This window comes from Monodelphis domestica, chromosome 1, assembly GCF_027887165.1.
Source record: "Monodelphis domestica isolate mMonDom1 chromosome 1, mMonDom1.pri, whole genome shotgun sequence".
NCBI lineage: Eukaryota > Metazoa > Chordata > Mammalia > Didelphimorphia > Didelphidae > Monodelphis > Monodelphis domestica.
In genome coordinates, this window is record NC_077227.1 from 70,625,386 (window position 1) to 70,640,838 (window position 15,453).

Below are 15,453 nucleotides of genomic sequence, written 5' to 3' on the forward strand. Positions count from 1 at the left end.
TACTGATTATATCTTATCTCACCTCAATTCTCTCTGAGGAACCTAACCATAAATTCACTCTTTTCAAGCAATAGATTTCCTTTTCGAGCTTTCTTTAGGCTTCTTCCTTTCTCTTATCCTCCCTTTCATTAATGGAAAGAAAGGATGGCTTTGGAACTCTGGTCCCTTACTAGTTTCCTTTAACTACTTATCAGATCATACTTCATTACTCAATACCAGCCTTCTTACCCTTTATGAATAGGAAATGGTCATTCTCTTAAAATTTCTCATTCTTTGCCTTGGATCTCTCTTTTTCTCATTACTAGATAAAATGTGGAACATAAGTATATGAGGGTAGCACAGTGGGCATAGCACTGGACCTGGAGTTAAGAAGACCGGAGTTCATATCTAGCCTCAGATGCTAGATGACCCAGGGCAAGTAAGGGTTACTGTTTGCCTCAGTTTCCTAATTTATAAAATGCAGATAACAGTAGTGCCTACCTCCCAGATTTGTTGTAAGCATCAAATGAGGGAATAATTATAAAGTGATTATTAACATACCCTATTATCAACTATTAATACTATTAATTATTTCATCTTAATCTTTAAAGGGGATGAAGATATTTTTACATGTCTGTTTATACTTCAGGGCTAAAGGGATTGCTAATTTCATCAGTGTGTCTTGTCCTTAGATTCAAATTTGTGCCACTCGGCACTCTAATAGACTACTTTTATGACTGCTGTGGCAAAAAAATTATTTGCCTATTAGTTAACTCTGGTAATTAATTTTTCTAACTTTACTAGGCTGGTCCCTATACAACAGACATACAGAAACAGTAAATCATGAAGATACTTGAAGTATTAAAGTCTTGTGTTACTAACTACCACATGGAAGTCACTGTGGGGCCATGGATAAGAGAGTCAGGAAGCTGGTCCATCCTCCTCTGTAAAGTGAAAGGATTAGATTAAATGACCAGATCATACAAAGAGGTACTTCCAACATGCCCATGATAATGAAAAACTTTATTTTTCCTGTTTCAATGTCTCTCTCAAACCTAAAAATAAAAGAAAAATAGAATATTTTTATTCTTATGTCTATCTCAACTTTGAGTTATTGGAGACATACATTTTTTAAATAGAAAAATCAAGTTTCTTTTCAATTAATAGATACATTTTCTCTGCTTCTCAGAGCCCTCAGCTTCTTACCCTTCCTGTCAGGGGTGGGGAGAAAAACAAAACCCTTACAACAAATGTGCTTTATCTCAAGCAAAACAAATTTCTACATTGATCATGTCCAAAAAATTATTTCTTGTTCTGAACCCTGAGTCCAGCACGAATCTGTGAGATGAATGGAATTGTTGTTGGTCACTGTGGTCATCTTAGTTCTGTAAAGGTAATTTTAGGGTTGTGACTCAAATCTAAATTAATTTTGGTTGCCAGAGGAAATACCAAATAAAATACCCAAGTCAGTTGGAAATTTATGGTGATTTTAATTAATATAGAGGGAAGGAATTAAGGAGAAGAGAGAGAAGGAGGGTATAGGATTTCTCCCGCCTGCCCTGTGCCAGGGTAAGTTCAAAGACCACCGTCACAAGGTCTTTGAAGAAGATTAGAGGCTTTCTAAGAGGATAATGTTTGGACGGTAAAGGAGAAAGGAATCAGCCTAAACTCCGAGAGAGCTCAGTTAAGATGACTCGCCTGAACTAGGCTACTCAGCTTCCTCCAGTATGGTATCAAGGAAAACTCACCGCTAAACCCGGACAATAGCAGCCGCCACCCAAGATGCCAAAATGCTCAGCACGCTCTGTCAGCCACCTCTCCGCTGTCAAAGAGACCGGAGAGAGAATGTGATGCAAAATATATAGACTTTCCTGCATCTCACATGTACCAATGGTAACTTAAACTTGACTTAGGACAGCCCAGGCATCTGTCAGTTGTTTCTGATTTGTCATTTGCTAGCACATGTCTGTTATAGGCCATCCTCCTAAATACTTAATCCTTAAGTATAGGTGTAGACATTCCTGTTTTTGTTAGACTAAGTAAGGTGGAGTAACCTAAAATTCACAGTTCTCAAGTTTTTAAAAGTTATTTGTAGAGTTGTTATTGTATAAATTGTTTTCCTGTTTCTTCTCACTTTATTCTGCATTAGTTCATGGGAGTCTTCCCAGGTTTCTTTGAAAACATTCCCTTCATTTCGTATGGTGCAATAATGATTCATTACACTGATGTTCCAAAATTTGTTCAGCCATTCCCCAATTGATGGGTACCCTCTTAGTTTCCAGTTCTTTGCCATCACCAAAAGAGCCATTATAAGTATTTTTTTTTACAAGCATCTTTTTTCTATCTCTTTTGAGTATTGGCTAAAAATAATATTGCTAGGATAAAAGGTATTCAGAGTTAAATAACTTTCAGAGTGTAGTTCCAAATTGCTTTCCAGAATAATCGAATCAATCCACAGCTCCACTAAAGGTACATTAATGTGGTTATTTTGCATAGCCTCTCCAACATTTAGCATGTCCCCTTTTTGTCATATTTGTTGTTATAATGGATGTGACCCTACAGTTGCTTTAATTTTCATTTTTCTAATTATTAGTGATTTTGAGCATTCTTTTCTTATGGCTGTTGATAGCTTGGATGTCTTACTACAAAAACTGCCTATTCATAACCATTTGAATAATTGTCAATTGATGAAATGATTTGTTCTTATAAATTTGAATCCATTTCTCATATATCATGAAAGTGTGATCTTTATCAATAAAACTTGCTGCAATGATTTTTTTCTAATTATCTGTTTTCCTTTCTAATTTTAGCTGTACTTTTTTTGCAAACAAACTTTAATTTTATGGAATCAAAAACATCCATTTAGTCTTTTGTGAGCCTTTCTATTTCTGGGCCATAAATTCTTCTCCATCCACAAAATTTAAAATTAGTTTCTTCCTTACTCCATTTATTATGGGATCCTTCAGATCTGAGTTAAGTATCTGTTTGGAGTTTATCTTGGTATATGGTGTGAGGTATTGGTCTATATCTAGTTTTTGCCAGATTAGTTTCTAGTTTTTATAGCAATTTTTGTCAAATAGTAAGTTCTAAACCATTAGCTAGGTTCTCTGGATTATCAAAGAGTAGGCTACTATGTTAAATTATATGTTATATTTCCAATCTTTTTCAATTTTCTACATTTCTAAACATTTCCAAATTAAGATGTTCATTATAGCCCAGAAATTACAAGTGTCTGCAAACTCATAAACAGATATCTTTAGAATCACACAGTAGAGAAAAGAGCATTGGACTTAGAGGTTCTTTCCCATTTCTAGACATTTTCCCTCATCTTTACAAAGAGGAAGTAAAGTAGAACCTTGCGGGTCTTTTCTAGCTTTTAAGAGTTTTAAGAGTTAATCATATGAAATATAATCAATTTTAAAGAATTTAAGAATATCATACATAGCTAAGAAGAATACATAACATCACATTTTATCTAAAAGGTGTCCTGTATTTATGTAAGAATTGGGTTATGATACTTACACTGCCTTCTTAAAAGCCTACTTTTATCATGACCTTCCCTTGCTCCAGAGCCTAGGGCCACCTGCAGTGGCTCTACTGCCTGCCTTACCATGGACTAATTTATTGGCCAAATTAATTGATTTCTCTTCTTTCTACCTATCTAATCCTGTTTGAGGAATACATCATCACCAGCCTTCCACTTTAACCAAGCTAGTCTCTTTGTTGTACTTCACGTGCCATGTCTATTCTAACTTCTTACATTAGCTTTATGTAGCTAAGTGGCACCATAGAGCCTAGAGAGCCTGGAATCAGGAAGACCTGAGTTCACATCCAGCCTTTGGCTTTTTCTTAATTGTAAGATGCTGGGCAAGTCACTGAACCTATGAGCAACTGTAAGAAGGAGATAATAGCATCTGCCTCACAGGTATAATGATTAAAATAGTGGGAGAAATAAATTGTTACAGATAAAGAGTGTTTGGCTTAAATTGTGACCGCAGAAATATGGTTTCAAGACAGTGTCTTATTTTAAATCATATATAAGGTGGTCGCCAGGGGAAAATTCTCAAATATTAAATATACCCAAGTCAGCTGGGTTTTATAGAGATTTTAATTAATGCAAACGAGGAATTAAAGAAAGAGAGAGAGAGGAAAAGGGAATAATGAGGAAAAAAAAGGCTAGGACAGCTTAAGACAGCCTTAAGAGAGAGAGAGATCAGTCAGTCTTCAATCCACTCACCACAAGATTTGTCCCAAGCAAAATTCTAGTGTTCAGAGAGACACCAGTTCAGCTTTGCCATCTCCAGAGAGAGATTCTTCTGACAGTCCCTGAGAGAGTCCCCTCTCTCAGCTTTTCATCTCCTTTTAAAGGGAATTTTCTCTTATGTCACCTCCCCTAAGTTCTAACATCTACCAATCACAGTAGACGTTTTCCAAAGGACAGACCATTCTTAATTCACACCTAAGTAGGCTTAAACTTTTGATTAAGTTCACACCTGAAAAAACCTCTGAGTAAGTTCTCACCTCTTTGCTCCTTGTAAATTCACAAGTTGCCTGACCTTTATAGGTACTTAGCACCCTTTTGTATTAGATCTAAAAATAGGCACAGCTTAAGAACTTTTGCCTTACTATAAGTATGGGTTTAAGTATTTTTCATTGTTCCGCAAGGAGTCTCTTCCCCTAAAGCAGGCTTAAGTAGGGGTGGAGTAGAGGTCTTCACATTCCTGATCTAAGTCCCTTCATTGTTTAAATGGGGAATGGTCTTAACCAAATCTTATGAAGTAAGGTCTGAGAATTTTTTAATGTTCGCACAGGGTTGTTGTGAATCTGAAATGAAATCATATATGTAAAGTGCTTAGGCACCTTTCCTGGTTCATAGTAGCTACTTAATAAATTCATGTTCCCTTCCCTATCTGATGCGTCCTTTGTGATCTACTTCTAACATAAAGCCTTTCTTCTGACTATTTTGCCATACACTGATCTCTTGCTTCCTAAAATCAGTTAGGATTTATATGAAGGGTTCTTAATCTTTTTTTGTGTCGTGGACCCCTTTTGCAGTTTAGTGAAACTAGCAAGCCTTTTCTCAGAATAATGTATTTAAGAACATAAAGTAAAATAGAGAGGGTACCAATTATATTGGAATACAATTGTCAAAATATTTTTTTATATCCATGCTCTCCCAGGTTAAGAATCCTGATTAATAGTTTGAACCAGTTCATTGAGAGCATATATCCTGTCTTTGTAAGCATTTATCAGGCACTGTAAAAAACAGGTAGCACTCATGTAATGAAAGAGTTTACATCCTAATTGAAGATAATACATTAGGGAGTAGAGAACAGGAAAGGGAGTTTAGGTCTGGAGAGTCACTGGTGTATAGAGCTATTAACCTTTTCAAGAGAATGATACTAATGATTTGATTACTATACCCAAAGGAAAAGGTATAAAGGAGAGGGTAAGGGGATGAAATATAAGGAGTTCATATTTGATGGCAGGCAGATAACTAGGTGGCACCATTCAAGGTGTGTTATAGTGAGGATTCTTTTGTACATTGAATGGACTGTTTGGTCTCTAAGATCCTTTCCTTCAGGGAGAGTGATATCAGGAAAGATTTCCTGTAAGAAGTGTGATTTGAACTGAATCTTAAAGAAAGTCAGGAAATCCAGGAGGCAGAAGTGAGGAGTAAGTACATTCTAGACATAGAGGAGCAATCATTAAAAAGAAAATGTTGGGAAATAGAACATTATGTGTATGAAGAACAGCAAGAAAATCAGTGTTCCTGGATTGTAGGGTATGAGAAGATAAATAAGATTTTTAAAAATTAAAAGTGTAGATAGGAGCTAGGTTTTGAAAAGTTTTAGTACAGAATTTTGTTTGATCCTGAAGATAATAGGAAGCCTTTGGAGATTATTGAAGAATCAAGAAATTGTGGCAAGTGACACGGTCATTCTGAGTCGAGTGGAGGCTAGACTGGAGTGGGGAAAGATTTGAAGCAGGGAGACCTAGTAGAAGGCTATTAAAGTGACCTGGGTGAAAGGGGATGAAGACCTAAACTAGAGTGGTGTCAAACAAGGGTTTGAAAAATAGGGGTGGTGTCAAAGAAGAATAGAAAACATATCTTTGAGGAGTTGTCATGGTGGAAGTAACAAGTTTAGATGTGTGGGGTGAGTCAGGGAAAGAATCAAGGATGACTCCAAAAGAGCAGAGGAAACATTGACACTTAGTGGGTCTAATAAGATGAGAATCCAGCAGAGGAGATTAAGGAGCAGTCTAACAGGGAAGAAAAGCCAGGAGAGAACATCAGGAAAACCTAGCCAGGGGAGATTATCCAAGAAAAGATGTGTCAGATTCTAAAGAGGTCAAGAAGGCTGAGGATTATGAAAGGGCCATTAGACAGGGCTAGGCCCAGGGAGGAAGTGAAGTAATGGCAGCCAAAAGTTGCCCCAAGTGTACATAAACCAGACAGGTGAAGGTGAAGCATCAATTAAGGTGTCCATCTCCCAGTTGTGGATTTGACGGAAGTGTTGTGTTTTGTCACAGGTGGAAGAACATAATGGGCACATCTTTAAGGCCACCCAATATAGTATCCCTACCTACTGTGAGTACTGTTCTTCCCTTATATGGATAATGGACAGAGCTTCTGTTTGCAAATGTAAGTGCCATTATTTACTTTGGGATTTTTTAACCTCTTAAAGTTTTTCTCTGTTCCTAAACTGCATTATTATTAATACATCCTATGCTCTGTAGAGATATTCCTGTGTTCTCTAAGACTGATAGGTTCAGATGTGTTGAAAACCTTTCAAATACAGTTCCATCAAGTAATCTGAATCTACTAACTGATGCTCAGCCTAAGCTAAAAAACTTACTATATATTAGGTACTAGAGATATAAAAACACAATTAGACAACATAGGTCCCTTAAGGAGCAACTGGAGATAGACTCCTCTATTTTTTTGTGTGTGTCATTATCCATTAGCAGTCAAGGAGCCCACACTCCCTGACATATGAATATTTCATCCACTCTGGCCTGGAATTGAAAGCCTTGGGCACACCATCACAAGAGCCATGTCAGGTGCTGCCATGATGCTCCAAGGAGCTCACAGCCTACCACATAACTTTTCTTCAGAAAGTCCCAATTCACCAAAAGGTTTACTCCCCTGTATCCCATTTTAACAAGAGAGGCAGTGTGGCTAGAGAGCCAACCTCTGGAGTCAGCAATAACTTCTTCCAAACCCTACCTCTAAAACATCTTAGCTGTGTGTGACTCCAGGTAAGTCACTTAATCTCTCAACATCCCATGTAAAACTAAGATAAATTAACATTCTCTATCAATGACATTTCGACACCGAAGAAATCATAGTTCAGGGACACACATACACACACCCCACATCCCCCATGTTGTCTTCTAATTTATAATTCCTTTCAAATTTTGAAATTAAAACACTAATTGATATTCTTCATTACAATTTGATGAACTTGGGTTGATTTCTTGGTTTCTAGACATAATTAATTTTCCTGTTTTTGTGAACCTCACAGTAGTGTCCTCAGTTAAATATATACCTCGTATTTTATTTAAACCCAAATAGAAAAATAATAAAAGGAATTCTCTTATTTTTTCCCACTAATCCATTATTCAGTATTTCTGTTAGTCCATAAAATTTTAAAGGAAATATGTTTAAACATTGATATGTAACCGTGTTGTCTGGTCCTAGAAAAAATTAGACATTTTAATTTATTGTTGTCTTCTTGGTATTCTATTGGTCCTTCCTACCTCCCTCTACCCAGAGACTGTATATTTGAATCAGAATTGAACTGCCTCATGTATATTTCCTTTAAAAATGGCTTTCTGATTTATAAAATCATCATAAACTAATCCACATCAGTATGATAATGGATACTAATGAGTTTAGAACATGTGTTGTCCTTCCAAGAATTTTTTTTGCTTTTCAACAGAGGCCACATAGAAATGATTCCAATATTGGGAATGACAAATACAGTGTAAAGACAATAGGAAAATTTTTTAGGGAATGAGCACTAATTCTCAAGTCACATCATCAAGTCTGACATGTACCCCTCCTACTATGTAGAAAGTCAAAGGAACCACCAATTTTAGAATGTAATATAGAACTTTGTCATAGTCTATGAACTTTATTTTGAGTTTGCTCAAAATTTAACTTCAATTTATTTGAAAAGTAGGCTAATAGTCATACTAACAAAGCATCTCCTATATATATAAGAAATTCTTAACCTTTTTTTTGTGCCATTCTCAGAATAATGTTGTTAAATACATTTTTAAAAAGCCAACAACAACTTAAGAGACTTCAGGTTAAGAATTTCTGTTCTAAAAGATTGTGGTAAATTATACCAGGTAACTATCCAGAATTGTTATGTGATATTTTAGACCATTCATTTTAACATAAAAAAGTTCTGAGGAAAGCTATCACTTGTAAGCAGGTTTTTCATAATTCTGTTCCTTGCTGTTATTTTTCAGTATGCAAGTATGCCTGCCACAAAAAGTGCTGCTTGAAAACTACAGCCAAGTGCTCTAAAAAGGTAGGGAGCTATTCACTTAGTGGGAGCTATTGTCATCCTTTGTAGGGATCACTCCAAGAAAACACTGGGCTGCCGTTCTGGGTATGGTTCTGGGTTAGAGAGAGCTTCAATAGATGTACTTGCTACCCTTATCCTACAGCAGTGGTTCTCAACCTTTCTAATGCTGTGACCTCACAGTACAGTTCCTCATGATGCAGTGACCCCAAACCAAAAAATTATTTTGGTGGCTACTTCAAAACTGTAATTTTGCTATAGTTATGATTCGGAATGTAAATACCTGATATGCATTGTGTATTCTCATTGCTACAAATTGAGAGGTTGAGAACCGCTGGCCTACAGCCAGATAGAAGCTAAATGTTAAATCTGAATATTCAGAAAATGGGATATAGCTAAAATGAGAGTATGCCAGATGGTGACAGAATTCACCATTGTAAAAATGTACCTGCGTTTCCTTCACTGCTTAGAGAAGATACCTCAAAACTAGAACCTAGCCTCATATAGCTACCAATAGCATCACACCTCAGTCCTTTGTGGTTTCATCATATAGTTTTTTCTCTCTTTGTTCAGAAAGATATGTTATTAGATTAACAAAATTTTGTGGAAAGAAACAAAGGTATTTTTAAAATTTCAATTTTATATTCAATTCCAAATTCTATCTCACTTCCTCCTTCCCCTCTCCCGTTCAGAAAATAAGAAAAACAAAATCTATTACCGACATGTAAAGTTAAGCAAAACAAATTTCCACATTAGTCATGTTCTAAAAATATATTTCTCACTCTGTACTCTTGAGAGCATTATTTCTCCATCTGGAGTGAGTAGCATGTTTTATTTTCCCCATCCATCCTCCCCACCCCAAAATTATAATTGGTCATTATTCTGATCAAAGTTTAGCTAAAATTATTGCGAATAGTTGAGGGCTATAAATTTAAAACATGATTTGCCTTTGGACGAAAGGAACCCTCATTTTGCTTAATTTTATAAGCTTCTAGTTCTTATTCATAATTTTATAATCTCTCGTCATTATTTGTCAACTCTGAATAGTAGGCACATATCAACAGTTAAAATAATACTGGATTCCTGCAAATCTTTATTGAATTGTGTTTGTTATACATATAGATATGTTACAACTCATTTTTAGATTCTAACTATTTGTAAGTTAGGCAAGCAACACTTTCCCAAATAGAATGAACTTTGATTTAGAGATTTTAAAATATGTTTAATTTTAAAAGATCTTCAGTTTCAGTTATTTAAGTTTTTTAACCTTTTTCCCTTAAAAACTAATTTGAAAATTTTAATAAGTTCTTGAGTCAATCTTTGTACTTGCACAGATCTTGTCTTCTTGTTGTTCAGATGAACTCATATGAGCAGAACCATTACACTGCAAATATATACACAGTATAATTAAAAATAGAAATTCAACCTCAGCCAAAAAAGATTAAACCAATGTCATCCAGCATTCCAGTGAAGAACAATGATTTAATTATAATAATTTTGGAATAGACATTATTGTTACTTTTCTAAAAATGACTTATAATTTTCAGAGTTCCCATACCTATATGTATTGTCAGGGACTGTGCATTTTTATATTAAAGGTATTGTCTACTTTCTCATTGCCTTCCATTTTAACATTTACTGATCAAATGCTTAATGCATATCTGCTATCTGTATGCATAGGTGCTATGGAAGATACAAAAATCAATAAAACATCCCTATTCGTAACAGCCTGAAGAAGACAAAACATAACATACATACACATGTATGCAGACATACATACATTTCTATAATAATAATACAATGAAAAGTATGAAAGTGTGGCTAAGTGAGCTAGAGTCCTTATAGGACATCCAGAAAAGGAAACAATCACTCTCAGTTAAAGAAACAGGAAAAATTCCATGAATAAAGTAATATTTAAATAGTATGGGCAGATCAGGGGAGACCAGGGGAAAGGCTTTCCAAGAGGAAAAAATAATGTGAACAAAATCACAGAAGAGAAACAGATGGGATTCACTTGAAAAAATAGGATGTGGATAGTTTGTGTTGCCCTCTGTCCTTGTACTGTTACTTCACAGGAATAGAATGTATATCAGTAGTTGTCATGGTTTATGAGTGCCCACAAGGGAAGGGAATTTTGGATGTAAGCTGCCCCTTCAGTGCTTTGCACTTAACAGAAAATTCATTCTACTGCTTGTCAACAATTCTAAACCAGAAGAAATTAGCTTCACATCAGGAAATTGTCAGGACTCTACCTTTTGAGAAATTAGAATTCATTTTAAATGTTTTTCTCAAATTTAAATGAATTTTAAAACTTTCTTCCACTTAGTATGATCCAGAACTTTCATCTCGACAGTTTGGGGTTGAACTGTCTAGATTAACCAGTGAAGAACGAACTGTTCCACTAGTGGTAGAGAAGCTAATAAACTACATTGAAATGCATGGATTGTATACAGAGGGTATTTACCGAAAATCTGGCTCAACTAATAAAATCAAGGAGCTTCGTCAAGGTCTAGACACTGGTAAGGTAGAATATATATTTTTCAAAACAAACCAGAGAGGAAAACAAACAATTGGGGGGTGGAGTGGGTGGAGGAGAGGGATTATATTAAAATGGGTCACATTGTCTTATAATTTTATAAGGCAATTTTCATTTAAAGTAGAATCATCTTAAATTACTCTATAGAAGTCCTTGAAAGTTTAGAATATAATCATACAAGTAGGCAAGTACTTCTCTTTGTGACTAAAATAGAAACCAAGAACTAAACAACCTGATGCAATGAAAATAGTGGGGAACTTTGAAGTCGGAAGAACTATTTTCAAGGCCTACTTGTGGTATTCATTAGCTGTGGGACTTTAAACCATTCATTCAACTCCTCAAATTCCATTTTCTTATCTAAAATGAAGGTATTGATGTAATACTATGTCACAAGCTTGTTATGAGACTTAAAGGCACATGAGCAAGATACTTAAAAATTTGAAACTTTATATACTTTCGAGTTATTAGTGTCAACTCTGTCTATAATTTCCTACTTCACATTTACTGTAGACTTCTAATGTGACCATGAGAAAATTATGATCCTCTTGCACTTCTGGTTTTTTTATTAGTAAAATGAGAGACCAAGAATGGATAACTTGGCTTCTTCTTTCTCTCTTACAATAGATCTTGACAGTGTAAATCTAGATGACTACAACATTCATGTCATTGCCAGTGTGTTCAAACAATGGCTTCGAGATTTGCCCAATCCTCTTATGACCTTTGAACTCTATGAGGAATTTCTGAGAGCAATGGGTAAGCACACAGTACCAAAATACTAAGAAGAACAGTTATGTGATGGTGTCCCACAGGACTCAGAATTAGGGTTTCAACCCTAATCTTGTGTATTTTAATCAAGTATGGAATTAAATTTGACATCAAAGTAAAGGAATAAAGAAAAAGTATTACTTAAGGGATGCTTATAATGGGATATTAGGTATAGTTCTATATTTTCAGATGGCTCATTCACATTTCATTCATAATTTTACTTCATGTACTCTATGTGAGTTACCAGCTCCTTAGTTATAAAAGTCAAAAGATTTACCTCAAAAAATGTATTAAAGGGTTATATGGGTGAAAGGTATGGCTTATATTGATTATGAATGAGGGGTTAAGGACTGTATGTGTTTTAGTGTAATATGACAGATAAGGCCAGCTGGCTATTTTAGGCTGAGCCTAATAGGGTCCAGAGTGTAATCTCATGACTGGATTCTTAATGATTATTTCTCCTATGGGTGATTAATGTCTAAAATAACTGATTTAAACTATCTGCTCTTAAAGTAAAATGGATTTATTAACCAGATGACAATAGATTTGTTTGTGAATAAAATTGCTCTTATTGGTATATATTTATGTCCACTGACTAGGACAACCGCTTTCCTTTTGGCACCATCCTTGGAAACTAAATAAGTAATCAGAAAGTAACTTAATGAATTTAGAAATTTTAAAAAAAGTTGGATATTTGAGGTGGAATATTTTCAGTAAGCTATAGCAACTTAATGAGTCACCTCGTTTCCCTAAAGGGATATATCTGTCACAGAAAATATATACTTTTGTTTTGTACAGGGTTCTTGCTCCCTAGACCATTGTTGAAGGTATAATCCTTTCCAGCTCTCCTGTTTCTCTAGATTTTAATCATTATGACATCCTTCCTATCTCAATATATTTTGGTATCATTTGTAATTTTCACATTTGTAGCATATTTTCATATGTAATATTTTCCCTTCATTTGTTTTCTGATGACATATGGAAAGGCATTTTAGTTCCGTCTGGACTTTCTCCAGATCACATTTTTAACTTGACATATTCAAAGAAAATGTTCTTCAGTTATCCATGATTTGGATATTTTTGTTTACTTCATATATAAAGATCTGAGCGTCATGTTTTTCCTAACTTTATTCTTAGCTATTAATGTCCAATGTTCTTTGGGCAAACTTTATGTCCATGCTTTGTACTCAAAATTGTGTATAAGGAACACCAGAGTGCTGACATTTACTCTGTCTCTGTCTGCCTGCCTGCCTGCCTGCCCGTCCATCCATGTCTCTGTCTCTGTCTGTCTGCTGTCTGTCTCTCTCTTTCTCTTTCTCCCCCCTTCCCTTTCTCCCTCCCAGCCCCCCCCCCCCCATCTCTCAGAGATGGAAAGATATTGAAAACTCACTTGCCTAACCATTCTTCAGAACTGGTCTATGATAATATGAGGAATGGACCACAACTTCTTAACCTTATTCATCCAGGAGAAAAATAAGAGTAGCAGATGCCATACTCATTCTTATTGGGTTCACTGTTTCTTTTAGGTCTGCAAGAAAGAAAGGAGACCATCCATGGTGTATATTCTGTGATTGATCAGCTATCCCGAACACATCTTAACACTCTAGAACGCCTTATCTTCCATCTGGTCAGGTAATTGCTGGGGGGGGGGGGGGCTTCTTAATTGTTGAGAGCTCATACTTCAGTATTTTAGGGGAGAAGACTCCAATACCTATGCATTAGAATATCTGTTACTTTCTCCTAGTGCAAGGCAGGTAGATTTGCTCATCTGCTATAAGAAGAGTATACTCTCTGACCAGGCTTGCTATTATAGGATATTGTTTTCTTGGGCAATTAACAGTCTCATTGTATTGTATTGGTATTTTGGTACTGTGTGCTTACCCATTGCTCTCAGAAATTCCTCATAGAGTTCAAAGGTCATAAAAGGATTGGGCAAATCCCAAAGCCATTGTTTGAACACACTGGCAATCATTGTAACTCATTCTTTCTGCCTCAAAGCAGCATGTCATGACTGACTAAATGTCCAAAGTTAATATCTTGGCCTGTTTAACTTCTGGGGTCAAAAGGATCCATGTATGTACCATTGCTATGTCTCACCTACTTAACAGGCCAAGATTCTAAGCAAGGATATTTTAGTTTCCACAATTACTGGAAATGGCCAGGACTAATCTCTCACAATTTATGAAATGACAGTAGTCAACTGGAGGAAGGTAAACTCAGTCACAGTTAATCTGGTTTCTTGAGACATGGCAGTATAAGAACATTGTCTGTGAATACAGCATATTCAGGCTTTGTTTGGTGATCCTAAGAATCTCAAAGGAACGTTAAGATGAAACTTGCCAAATAACCCAAAGAGCAATGACATATACCGTAGTCTACTTTGGATGGCTTTGTATGTGACATGGGCTTCAGTGTCCTTATTTGTTAAGTGAAAGCACTGGACTAAAGTGATTTATGAGGCCCCTTTCAAGCTCCAAAATTTATAACAATATTCATTCCAGAGGCAATGACCAGGGAAAGGCTACAATGACCCTTTAAATTAATGCAGATACCCTTCTAGATTCTCTTAAACCAATACCTTCCCGTCAACAATTATAATAGTAATAATAGGTGCCTTTTACATAACACTTTAAGACCTCCATACATTATCTAATCCACTTTAGGACTTCCATACATTATCTAATTTAAGCCTCAGAAAATTTTATGGATGAGGAAACTGAAGTTCAGAGTGGCTTAGTGACTTGCTTGTGATCGCACAGCTCTCAAGAGGTTGAACTTGACCACAAGTCTTCCACACTCTTTCAGCAGGATGTCTCTTCATTGCTGCTACACTCTCTGTACCCAGATCTTTATACAGTGATATGATCAGGCAGATTACCTTGGTGGGTGTTCTCTTTTCACTGTGGTCTTCTGGTTGGTCTGTTTTCTTCTTTAGGATTGCACTACAGGAGGAAACCAACCGCATGTCTGCTAATGCCTTAGCCATTGTGTTTGCTCCCTGTATTCTCCGTTGCCCAGACACAACTGACCCACTACAGAGCGTGCAGGACATCAGCAAAACAACCACGTAAGAATTACTGCACTGTATATTTTCAAAAGCTCTGGGAACCATTCTGAGAACCAAGTTCTTAACAGTTATCTTAACTTGAAGTCATACATAGTGGGTGTTCTAACTTCCAAGTAAATAAAAAACAAGGGCTGGGCTTGTTTTGTGTTTTTGTAGGATAGTATTAGAATACCTGGATTTTCTTTTACTGCAGTTGAAAGAAGCCCCTCTGATTGCTTCATGTTCTTTCTCTTAGTACAGAGTCATTTTTGTCAGTCGTTTTTCAGGAAACCTGTCTTTGAAATGTGTCTCATTTGGGGATTACATATGGTCCCAAATAATTTCTGACTGACCATTCCTATTTTATATATCTTCTGCTTCCCTGAAACTGAAATACAAAGCCCCATGACTAAATTCTGGTCAAAGCCCAAGAAAAAGACAAGTTCAGAAAATGGTCTCAATTTTTCAGATTGTTCATCCTTGCCATGACCCTTCTCAGGGAACTGCTGAAGAGTTCTTATGTTAACTTTTCTTAAACTCTTAGAGGAATTTTTTCTTCTGCTGAAATTATTAATAGACTCACTCCT

At 35.9% G+C, this 15,453-nt stretch overlaps 1 protein-coding gene across 23 annotated transcripts in view; it reads left to right on the plus strand.

The window, feature by feature from the left end:
* The window catches only part of MYO9A (myosin IXA), a 308,527-nt gene that overhangs the window by 262,027 nt on the left and 31,047 nt on the right, over positions 1-15,453 (plus strand). For all 23 annotated transcript variants that reach the window (XM_056800401.1, XM_056800408.1, XM_056800432.1 and 20 more), the window contains 6 exons: positions 6,514-6,625; positions 8,464-8,525; positions 10,846-11,038; positions 11,680-11,808; positions 13,347-13,452; positions 14,756-14,887. In XM_056800401.1, the coding sequence (XP_056656379.1) occupies positions 6,514-6,625; positions 8,464-8,525; positions 10,846-11,038; positions 11,680-11,808; positions 13,347-13,452; positions 14,756-14,887 (734 nt within the window). The remainder of the gene's footprint in view (positions 1-6,513; positions 6,626-8,463; positions 8,526-10,845; positions 11,039-11,679; positions 11,809-13,346; positions 13,453-14,755; positions 14,888-15,453) is intronic.